We start from the raw sequence: 12149 nt of genomic DNA on the forward strand, positions 1-12149 counted from the left end.
TGTGACACTACCTTCCTCTTCCTCTTTGAGCGTCTCTCACCGGCTACTTCACCAATTGACCTATATTTTCGCCAACGTAAACAAAGAAAAGGGATTCTTGTGGTAACTCTCACACTACCATCAACTGTTCACTGCTGGTGAAGTGAGCAAGAGTAGGCTTGAAGCAGTCAAAGGCAATGCTGTTCTAATTGGCAGCTGTGACACGCCGTTCCACAGAATACAAGTTAGCCACCTCTGTCATAGTCTCCAGTAGAGTTGCAGATGTACCAACGGTCGCTACCATGTACTCAGAAGGACACGTGTGTCAAGAGTGCTTTGTATCACTGTACTGCTTGAAATGTATGAAGACATTAGCTGATACCTGGACTTAGTTCTCAGCCATACCCTGTTTCCAGCTCAGTTTACACCTAAAGAACCTCTTTGACGATGAACACTGACATATATTACTGAGAATATTCCCATGTCACCAGCATGTACTGCGGTACTTATGTCTTTCTGTACTTGCTCAGCAGCAAGGATACTCTTCGTACATCATGTACAGTGATCAAGGAATGTAGGTCATCGAGAAGAGTAGTAGCCTCTCCCTCGCGGTTAGCGCCACACAGGCCTCTGAAAGCAAGGTCAATGATATATAAGTCGTCTGAGCATCTGGCAGACTGTCTGCTGATTCGGTTATCATATTAGCAGTGGTATGATCGAATAGCATCAAATGTGTTCTCAAGGAGATCCTAGCCAACAATATGCATGGCTGTCCACTGAGCTTGGGCAACTAATGGATAGGAGACATTTCACACCATAGCTACTATTATATCTTGTGGGCTACTTCAAGCTGAACATAAGTGAGACTGGATGGAATCCGTGAAGCAGAAATTAATCCTAGTATCCCCTGTACTAATACAAAAATTGCCCTGGATTCCCTCCATCTACATGCTACAGCATGCTTTCAAAAGGAATTATCACGCACGCACAGGTTAAGAACGGGGCACAGGAAAATAAAGAGCAGAAAATGCAGCTTACAATTAATCCGAAAGACACATGGAGAATGATTCGGTTTTATATATATGTTGTAACTGTCCAATTTATGGGATGGTCAATCGATGTTTTGTGTATGGTTAGGGTTCGGTGAAATTCCTGTTTCGTCTCACAATTGGAGATCCCCACCCTACCCCTTGAGACGCAACAGGTGTCATGGGTCAAACTTGAAGGCAGCTGCCCATCCGTAAATCAGTCAAGTTAATGCGTAACACGAGACCGAGTTCTTAGAAATTCTAAACTTTGAGACAAGGGAAGTCATAATTTTAGAAGCGTCGTGTTATGCTACCCCAAAATCCCAGTCTGACAACCATGCAGCTGGTGGCAAACTTCACCCCTAACCTCTACACGAGTGGACATATGCTCTTCTAATTCGAGGAGAAACATTAAGCAACCTCATAGTCTGCCCGGTCCAGCCAATCATATTCTCAAGTGGGTTGTCCTTTGCCCGAATTTCGGGAAACCAGGGCAGATATTTACCATTCAGAGGGTGCTAGGCGGAGAAGTCTGAAATTTACATTCACTGGGGGTACACGTGTTCTGATCCCCATATATACATTCGGGGGTGCCTATTTACTTGTGTGTCTTAGTGAGCAGTGAGGAACCCTAAAACCCACAGATCTGTTAAGTGGGTCACTACGGTGCAGTTACCATTTAAATAGTGCAATTTGAATAAAGACATCAAAACAGTTGATTGGTATTGAGTGTGACTTTCCTACGCCTAAAGCCTCATTAATCACCCAAGTTGTGGCCAGTCAACACGGACTGAGTTGAATTTCTCTACCAGAGCTGGCACAACCAAAGAACGGTTACAATATTATTCTTAATTATTTGTGTTCTCTGAAGTTCGCCATACTTAACTAAGTTTACAAGAGAAGTTTTGTGTGAACACTTATTACAATTTTCTACTCAAATTTTGTACAAATTGACGATAAGTGCGAAGGTGGATGCATTTTGAAAGCAGAAGCACTTCCTTATATTGCACCCACAAAAACTAGTAATTATTTTGGACTGTATATTCATGACCCCACATGATATTGTCAAAAGAGTGAATCATGGAGGCACTGTTTAAACGCGTACATGAAGGTTTGGAGACAATACTTGCAACTAACAATTAATCTAAAAGATATGTGGTGATATTACGAACATATTCATTTTATAGACAATTAATTTATTTTTTATGAATTATGTAATATGAAATGTGTCGTTCCTTCTATACATTATAACTTTCATTTCATGTGAACACTTTCACAAAAATTATTTCTCGAATTTCATATGTATCCAATTTAAGTCGTTTCCAGATTTATTATATGAATATAGGACAATATGTTTTCCAAAAAAGAGGTACGTATGCAAATGATTTAAAATTTGCCAACGTCTGATATAATACATTATTTCAGTAACACAGATGAAGGTGTATTTACTTATATAACAGCCAAGAATACTGCGCATTAGTTACATTGTGGTAATGACAATGAGAAATAAACTAATGCAGGATTAGAGAGGCATCCTATCCACAACTATCATACCTTTGAATTGATCATTACAGGTATCTTGGAAGGCTTCGCCCCCTTCCATTCCCTTTTGATCGTTGCTTGCTTTTCCTGCCTGTGGTCTTGTCCTTCCGAGACCTAGAGATAAAAAACACATCGCTCTAATTTATATAGCACGAATGGAAAAATCATACTGTGGGATCCTGATAACGTTCTCCTCAGTTTTTTTCCAGTTTGAGTAGTTCATATTCAGTAGTCCCGCTGAAAGACAAATGCATGTAACAAAAAAATGGCCTCATTTCCTGTTTCTTTATTTGGGCTCCTACCCGGATTCGGTGGTCGGAAATTCAGTAGCTACAATTAATGTTTGAGGTAAAATGTTGAGCCGTAATTTGCCTAGAACTAGGTTCCACACACACGGTTTGTTCAAAATCGGCTCTGCCTCTACAGCGTGCCATTAGATACATTGTGTTGATGTCAGTAAGAAATAAAGTAATGCAGGATTAGAGAGGCATCCCATCCAGAACTATCATACCTTTGATCTGATCAATACAGGTATCTTGGAAGGCTTCGCCCCCTTCCATTCCCATTTCTTTGTTGTTTGTTTCTCCTGTGTGTAGTCTTGTCCTTCCGAGACCTATAGATAAAGAACAGCGCTCTAATGTATACAGCACGAATGGAAAAATCACACTGTGGGATCCTGAAAACAGATTCTCCTCAATATTTTCCAGTTTTATTAGTTCATATTCAGCAGTTCCTGTGAAAGCAAAATGCACGTAAAACATAAGCAGCCTCATTCGTGTTTCTTGAGTTGGGCACACACCGGCATCCAGGTCTCGGCAATTCAAAGCTACAGTTAATGTTTAAGGTAAACTGTTGGGCCGTAGTCTGCCGAGAACGAGATTCCACACACACGGTTTGCTCAAAATCAGCTTTGCCTCCATCACTTGCCAAAAAATGCTATGCTCTCCACTGAAATTCGGCTAGTAGCATGGAGAAACGTCACATCGCAGATACTGTTACCTCTTGGAGGCTGCGCCAACCCGTGTGTGGTGCATATTGTTGGCAGCATAACTACCAAAATCTGTTTTACAATTTCATGTATTTGCACAGTATCTCATATACATCCACCTGCACAATATGTGTGTACTGCTTCCAGACTTTCAAAAATGAACACGTTATGGCAAAAAGGAAGTAAGGAGCTGACGATAAATGGACGCTAGATGAGTGCCGTAAAGTGGAAAGCCATCGAATACCCCACGAATAAAAATGGTTGTTTGCCTTGGAGTCAACCACAAATACACCTCTTAAGGGTGGGGCAGATTGGGAAGTACAGAAGCTAGGTGCTTACGTTGAAAGATAAAGACATTCAACTGGAATTGTATATATTTTTCGATTTATTGTAAAAATGTGCCACCCTGAAAGCAAAAATTGAACGAGTGTTCAACTGTGCTTTTTACTTCTTCCCAAAAACGAATTTATTCAGCGAATATATTTTTCCTTTCAGATCTAGCACTAATATAACAATATAACTAATATACAATTATGTCGGACGCCCTTCCATAAACCTCTTACCTTTGATTTGACCATTACAGGTATCGGGGAAGGCTCCTTGTAGTTGTCCTTGTTGGTTCTTGTATTTTGCTCCGGCCTGTGATATTGTACTTCCGAGATCTAAACAGAAATAAACACCCAGCTAACTTAATCTGTACAAAACGAAGGGCAATGAAATAAAGAATAAAGTAACATAGGAAACCCAAAGACTCACTATGGACTGATTTTTTTCTACAAAAACTGTAACTGTAATAAAATGAATGGAGTATCCGTACCTACAATTAGTTTTCGAGCTAATTTAGACCACGATAATTTGCACTGAGCTGGTGAACACCTACAGCTATTTGCACAATTTCAAACATTTATCGTGAAATATGAAAGGCTGTTGAGTGAGGTTGGGGATGTAGTGGGAAGTAGATGTTTCTCACCGCATCAAGCAACCAAATGGGAGCTGCATCAAAACGATCGTGATGAACATTCTTACAATTGCACCAATACAAATTTGTGTTTGAAGTTAAGTAATTACCTTCAAGTATCACAAATATATGCACCTCTCAAATTATTTCGTATCTTCCAGCAGTATCAATAATCAATCAGTGATACCGAAGACTAAATTATAAGTGAGACTGAATGCATTCAGTTAAAAACCTAAAAGTAGGTCACAGGGAAAGGAAGGGTAAGACGTTACAAAAACGAGGAAGATTTCTGAGTTAAATGTAAACCACGGAATACGTGAATGCACCACTCACCTGGATGTTTTTGCCACACGTTTTCCGTGTATTGTACGTGTTGGTTTTAGGCTGAACATTCTTGTAATTTTGTATTGGATACTGCAAAATAGGGCGACCCCTTGGTAACTGGCCCTGCCTCAAGACCATGCTGGATCCAGGTTTCAAAGATATGCTAGTGGTACTATATGGCTCTTGAAACCTCACCCGGCTGTCCTTTGTGGTAATTCCTGCAACAGAGCCAGGCAACTATTACTAATTACGTATATATACATTGCTCTGTGTAAAGAAGTCCACGAGAAAACGGAGCCCTGCAATTGTGTAAATGATTTAGAATCACATCTCCAAAATTCTTCTCTATACTATCTTATTCTCTTTTGATACATGGCGCCCTATAACATATGTTTCCATTAATATTTTCACGTGCAGGGTTGACTTCAGACGCTTTATGAATGTGTGAAATTTTTGATGAGTACAAAACCCGAAACTGTAAGTAGTTACATTGATATCGCTGATTTCATACTCTTTACAAATTACTATATGCTTCTTTTCTGCTGCCTACAATGTCATCTCTAGTCGTTGCATGGCAACAGCAAAAACAACGATAATTTTTCGGCATATGTGCTCACGTCATTTCTGTCAGGTGGATATCGTTCAACTGTTATGTCAATTTAATTACAGCTCTAACTTTCCTCAGCAACACTGAAGGAGCCGAATTATACATTGCCCAATCATCTTGTTAATAATTTCTCGACAAATTGCAAATAGAATTTTCAGTTCTTATGTTGTTGTTTGCGTATGCGTTGCGACTGGAACCTGATTGCCGAGCTCTTCCTAAGAACGGCTATTTATTTATCAACCATTCTAGCCGTCGTTGCATAGCAAAAGTTACACATGATATAATTATAATTCGACTCATATGTGTGAAAAATCAATAAGCTATTTCGTTTTGTCGGTTACTATATGTAATTGAGATACAACGACATAATACATCAGCTATTCCTAGACTACTATATAGCCCACGATTCAGATGGTTGATAAATTTGCGCAACATTCTCATAGAATTTTGAGTACCGTGAAAGTAGTTCTGCTGACACCAAAGTGTTTAATGAAACATTGTGGAAGTTGCATAAGGGTGCAAAGTTTCCGATACTTTTTCCTATATAAATGTACTAAACTCTGGAGTTGCGTTATCTCCATTTATTTTCTAACGAGAACTCTACTAGAAGGATAAAGTTACGTGTCATAGATCCGCGAGAAAATTCAACTCAGAATTGAAAAGTAGCAATATAGAATTTAGTGTTAAGAGATAAGTTCAAAAGAAATGAATTTACACACCTTTAAACTTGAACCGTGCAACGGTTCTTCTCCGTGAAGTTCCTTGGAGCCCCCCCCCCGAAACGCCAGGATGCGAGCCGTTCCTCTTTCTTTCCGCTTAAAATCTTAGCTGACGTCAGGTCAGCTGACCTTGTCCCCCCCCCTCCTGGACGCAATGCGAGGTTTCCTGCTTATGCAGAACGAATGCGTCGTTCTCTCTCCCCGTTGGCTTCAGCAAGGTAACATCGCTGCTTCCAAATTCAGTTTCGTTTATGTTGAATGGATCTTGTGAAATTCTGTTTCGGCCGGTGCAGTGTCTGAAGGGGGAAGAGTGCCCTCACGACGTGATCAAGGACGCATCAAGTCGTGAGGTTAATCTTGTGTTTGTAATTCCGGAAACATCAGTAAGTGACTTACTGTTGTAGATGGTTTCCTTTTCATCACGACGCCATGTGGCGTAAGTTAATTAATTTGGTTGGAGTTGAGTTGGCTTAAACAGCCGATCGCCCCTCAGGTGTGCAAGTAACCAGAGTATATTTCCTTGTGCCCTTAAGGCTTGCCAAAATTCAGGTTTTTTCTAGAGAAGTCAAAAGATGCCATGAGGCGTGCCCATACTTGAGTCTGTGCGGCTAGGCACAGTGTAGTTCTGCATCAACTGTCGATTATGTTCTGACCAGTCCCTGCCCATCAGGCAGAGTACACCTGTATACTTATGTTATCAATATATACATTTATTTATATGTTTGGAAACGCCAGTTGTATTTATGTATACTTGGGTTGTGTATTCCCTACCAGTTCGGACTAGCCGATCCGTCCAGATTGGCCCATAGTGCCGACAGCAGTTTTCCTCTCCCGAGATCCCCTACTCGACCTTGGGGAGGCATAGTACATCACGTACAAGCAAGTCGTCTTATGAGCCTGTCCCTTACCCACATTGAACAGGAGTTCACGGGTCTAAGTGGGTAGGAGAACTGGGTTCTTGACCCACAGGGTCAAGGGACACGGCTCAAACTCCCTGTCATTGTGTTCTTCCACATATGACCTGTACCCTTGGACTGAATCCATAGGTGCCGAATTGCCATCCTCTGTAAGCCGTTCCATTTTCTGGATGAAAAAAAAAACATACCCATGTTGACCACATCGTGATGGACATTTTGGAGCACATAATTGTCCTTAAATAAATTATGAAAAGAATGCATGGTGGGATATCCTCTGTTACTCGTGACATCAAAACGAAAGGAAAATCGCCAGCAATGAAAGATGGAAAGGAAAAATGTTGGCACCAGGAATTTCAGGGTCTGAGCCTGGTTTTCAAGAAGTGCTGTATCCTCTGAAATATGACAACATTCTTTCTGATGATTGCCATCCGAGGACTGCGAGTTACATGTTCAAACTATTTCAGAGATCTGCGAGTGAAACAAGTAACAGATCGATCATGAAGAATTTTTTTTTGTAATCTGCTTTATGGACATTCAGATACTACAAACTTATTGACAATTTGCTGCCTTGTGTACAATTATTATGAATTGTACACTGCAGGTGTTTAGTGTGTCACTTCCATCGACACTTCCGAAAAAAATTTTAGGTCTTCTGGCAACTTCGCCCAATTCTTCTGTGGTCGTGTTGATTTAAAAGCGGTTGGAGCAGTGGGTTGGGGTTGTTAGCTAATTTGTTTATGTGGTGGATGGTGTGTTCTTTGATGACATCTGTGAAGTATGGAGTTTTGAGGTCGGTGTGAATGGTGTGATTAGATATGTACCATTGCGCTTTTACGATGAGACGAAGAATATTTGATTGAGTTCGTTGGATGTTATCTGTATTTGATTTCATGACGCATACCCAGAGTGGGAATCTGTATGTCCATATAGCTTTGATGGCTGATTTGTGTATTAGCAGCTTGTTGTCTTTGGATAGGTGTGATTTTCTCCTATAAACCAGTATGGTCTTTTGCTTTTTTGAACCATTTGTTTTCTTTTCGTAAGGATGTGTTCTTTCCAGTTGAGCTTGCTGTCAATGGTAAGTCCGAGATACTTTGCTTCATCTCATCGTTGGATGATAGTGTGGTTTATTTGAGTCGGGGAGCATTTGCCTTTCGAAGCGTGAACGTTGATTAAATGTATTTTGTTTCATTAACCTGGATTTTCCATTTTTTAGCCATTTTCTATGAGTATGAGATGGTTCTGTAAGATAGCTACTGCTGTGATGGGTTAATGATGTGTGGCGGATATAGCCGATGAAGAAAATGAATCCTATCTTCCAGCCTATAACAGGAGAGTTACTCGCTTACATATGTAGCATGCTATAAGTCACCACGTCACCCAGCTGGAAGTTTTGGCTGTATTTCTTCGGTTTATTATATGTGTTCGTTTTGCGGTTAACTTTAATGTAATCGGGTATGGGTTAGCTCAAATTATGACGACACTTTGGAAACTGGTTTTGCCTGTAGGCCTCAGATCCTGGTTTCAAAAGCCTGTTACATCACATTTTTTCAGTAACCTGCAGTAAGATCTATTTACTTAAATGACAGCCAAGAATTTTGCTCATTAGTTACACTGTCTTGATGACAATAAGAAATAAACTAATACAGGATTAGAGAGGCATCCCATCCACCACTATCATACCTTTGATCTGACCAATACAGGTATCTTGGAAGGCTTCGCCCCCTTCCATTCCCTTTTGATCGTTGCTTGCTTCTCCTGCCTGTGATCTTGTCCTTCAGAGACCTAGACATAAAAAATACAGCGCACTAATTTATACGGCAAGAATGGAATAATCATACTGTGGGATCCTGATAACAGGTTCATCACAGTATTTTGCAGTTTGAGTAGTTCATATTCAGCAGTCCCGGTGAAAACCAAATGCACGTAACACACATATGGCCTCATTTCGCGTGTCTTTATTTGGGCCCTTACCCGCATCCGGTGGTCGGAAATTCAGTAGCTACAGTTAATGTTTAAGGTAAAATGTTGAGCCGTAATTTGCCTAGAACTAGGTTCCACACACATGGTTTGTTCAAAATCGGCTCTGCCTCCACAGCGTGCCATTAGATACATTGTGTTGATGTCAGTAAGAAATAAACTAAAGCAGGATTAGAGAGGCATCCCATCTAGAACTATCATACCTTTGCTCTGATCAATACGGGTATCTTGGAAGGCTTCGCCCCGTTCCATTCCCTTTTCTTTGTTGTTTGTTTCTCCTGCGTGTGGTCTTGTCTTTCCGAGACCTAGAGATAAAGAACAGCGCTCTAATGTATACAGCAGGAATGGAAAAATCACACTGTGGGATCCTGAAAACAGATTCTCCTCAATATTTTCCAGTTTTATTAGTTCATATTCAGCAGTTCCTGTGAAAGCAAAATGCACGTAAAACATAAGCGGCCTCATTCGTGTTTCTTGAGTTGGGCTCACACCGGCATCCAGGTCTCGGAAATTCAAAGCTACAGTTAATGTTTAAGGTAAAATGTTGGGCCGTAGTCTGCCGAGAACGAGATTCCACACACACACACGGTTTGCTAAAAATCAGCCTCCAGCACTTGCCAAAAAATGCTGTGCTCTCCACTGAAATTCGGCTAGTAGCGTGGAGAAACGTCACATCGCAGATACTGTTACCTCTTGGAGGCTGCGCCAACCAGTGTGTGGTGAATATTGTTGGCAGCATAACTACCAAAATCTGTTTTACAATTTCATGNGTTGGGCCGTAGTCTGCCGAGAACGAGATTCCACACACACACACGGTTTGCTAAAAATCAGCCTCCAGCACTTGCCAAAAAATGCTGTGCTCTCCACTGAAATTCGGCTAGTAGCGTGGAGAAACGTCACATCGCAGATACTGTTACCTCTTGGAGGCTGCGCCAACCAGTGTGTGGTGAATATTGTTGGCAGCATAACTACCAAAATCTGTTTTACAATTTCATGTATTTGCACAGTATCTCATATGTATCCACCTGCACAATATGTGTGTACTGCTTCCAGACTTTCAGAAATGAACCCGTTATGGCAAAAAGAGCGTAAGGAGATGACGATAAATGGACACGGAATGAGTGCAGTAAAGTGGAAAGCCATCGAATACCCCATGAACAAAAATGGTTGTTTGCCTTGGAGTCAACCACAAATACACCTCTTAAGAGTGGAGCAGATTGGGAAGTACAAAAGCTAGGTGCTTACGTTGAAACATAACGCCATTCAGCTGGAATTGTATACATTTTTCGATTTATTGTAAAAATGTGCCACCCTGAAAGCAAAAATTAAACGAGTGTTCAACTGTGCTTTTTACTTCTTCCCAAAAACGAATTTATTCAGCGAATGTATTTTTCCTTACAGATCTAGCACTAATATAACAATATAACTAATATACGATTATGGCGGACGCCCTTACCTTTGATTTGATCATTACAGGTGTCTGGGAAGGCTCCTTGTAGTTGTCCTTGTTGGTTCTTGTATTTTGCTCCGGCCTGTGATTTTGTACTTCCGAGATCTAAACAGAAATAAACACTCAGCTAAGTTAATCTGTACAAAACGCGCTTACCGCTGAGCCGGCGTTTATTCTGTTCGCTGTTGCCTGTTGTCCGAGTCAACAGCGTCGTCGCGTGTCGCGTCACAATAGCAAACGGTGCCACGTAGCTATGTTTGCGTATAGCCTAACAACGCTGTTACCTCACACCGTCTTACGTCACCGTGCGGTGGGGGATGACGGAGCGCTGACTCATCCGCCACATCAGTGTTGGGGGAGGGGTTTTCCTCCATTGCGCAACATGTCACAATATATATATATATCTTCATGAAGACGTTGAGAGAACAACGAAACACTTACGTAAGAGTATGAGACATTAATGACTCCGCGGGGGAAACAAATTTTACATTACACTAACATAGATATGTCTGCATGAAAACGCTGAGAAAAACGGCGTGTGATGGATCAAAGGTTACGTACATGTAGATGTAGTTTTTGGGGGGGAAATTTGGAATCACAATAATTAGACTGTAATATTAAAAAACAGTAATGAGGACATGAACCGGGAAGCTTGGGTTTACAAGGAAGTGTACAAGCAATTCCTGACTAATCAGAATGTTAACGCGGCAGCGTAGTAACGCTGACGCCGAGGAAGAGCTATATGAAGTAGGTCATAAGCACTATGGCAGACGGAAAACGCTGAGTAGGAGACGGCGGATCACTCAAAAGAGTCAACCCCTTCTCGATCGACAACCAATAATCGAGCCACACCGACCCAAAATCACGTAGGAGGACCAATAGACCCGGAACACGACTAGTCAGCGACCCGAGGCTATATAAACCCTAGACGAATCATTTTATGATTCTATTCTATTCATATATTATATTATTATTAATGTCATTATTACATTAGTATTACCTTTGTGGCCATAGGCGGACGCTGGTTGGTGATGGCGAGCCTCTTCTTCCTCAGGTCAAGTAAGTGAAACCATCTTCATATAGCCATGAACATTAAGTGTAACAGTGATAATTGTAAAGTGTAAACCCCAGGGAAGATAGGCTAATCAGACGGACTAGGTTCATTCAGGATTCCAAGGCGTAGAATTCCCGACAGCAGGGTGACAGGAGGTAGAAATGATGAGGCGCTGCAGGATTATTCCCAATGTAAGACGAACCGACAAACGTCGGCACAGTGTGTATATAGTGTATATAACGACGTAGGTAAATAGAATAGGATAGGAATGTGTACGAGTTTAATTCAACCCAACATTTCCTTAAGTGTTACCCTCTTCCTTGACGACTCCAGGACCTCCCAAAGCTTCGGCGAATTACGAGTTAAGCCAGGACAGTGACGTAAGCAATGATAAGTTTACTAGATTTCTTGAAATAACAAGATGGTGGCAGCATACTGAACAGGGGACAGAGCGGGATATTTCCACGCCCTCTGTCATCACGGCATAAGAGAGGTGTAGCGGCGGCTTAAGAGAGGTACAGTGGCGGAAGCAGTGGAGGTACCTCCACGCCCCCTTCACGCCATAACAGTGGTGGCAGCGGTGGGATTCGAACACGCACCTAG

The 12149-nt window shown here is 41.4% G+C and overlaps 1 protein-coding gene across 2 annotated transcripts; it reads right to left on the reverse strand.

The window, feature by feature from the left end:
* Positions 1–8: 8 nt before the first annotated feature.
* Positions 9–10581, reverse strand: LOC111871941. 2 transcript variants are annotated; one of them, XM_033754460.1, is made up of 8 exons: positions 10499–10581; positions 9246–9347; positions 8746–8847; positions 4829–5037; positions 4101–4199; positions 3061–3162; positions 2562–2663; positions 9–609 (listed from the first exon to the last, which is right to left on the reverse strand). In XM_033754460.1, exons 3-8 carry the CDS (start codon positions 8792–8794, stop codon positions 592–594), a joined length of 579 nt encoding a protein of 192 aa, XP_033610351.1. In that variant the 5' UTR covers positions 8795–8847; positions 9246–9347; positions 10499–10581; the 3' UTR covers positions 9–591. The 2 variants fall into 2 exon arrangements, with proteins under 2 accessions (XP_033610351.1, XP_033610352.1); XM_033754461.1 differs by lacking the exon at positions 3061–3162.
* Between the last annotated feature and the right edge of the window lie 1568 nt (positions 10582–12149).

The sequence above is a fragment of the Cryptotermes secundus genome, unplaced genomic scaffold (genome assembly GCF_002891405.2).
Source record: "Cryptotermes secundus unplaced genomic scaffold, Csec_1.0 scaffold3094, whole genome shotgun sequence".
In the NCBI taxonomy this organism is placed as follows: Eukaryota; Metazoa; Arthropoda; class Insecta; order Blattodea; family Kalotermitidae; genus Cryptotermes; species Cryptotermes secundus.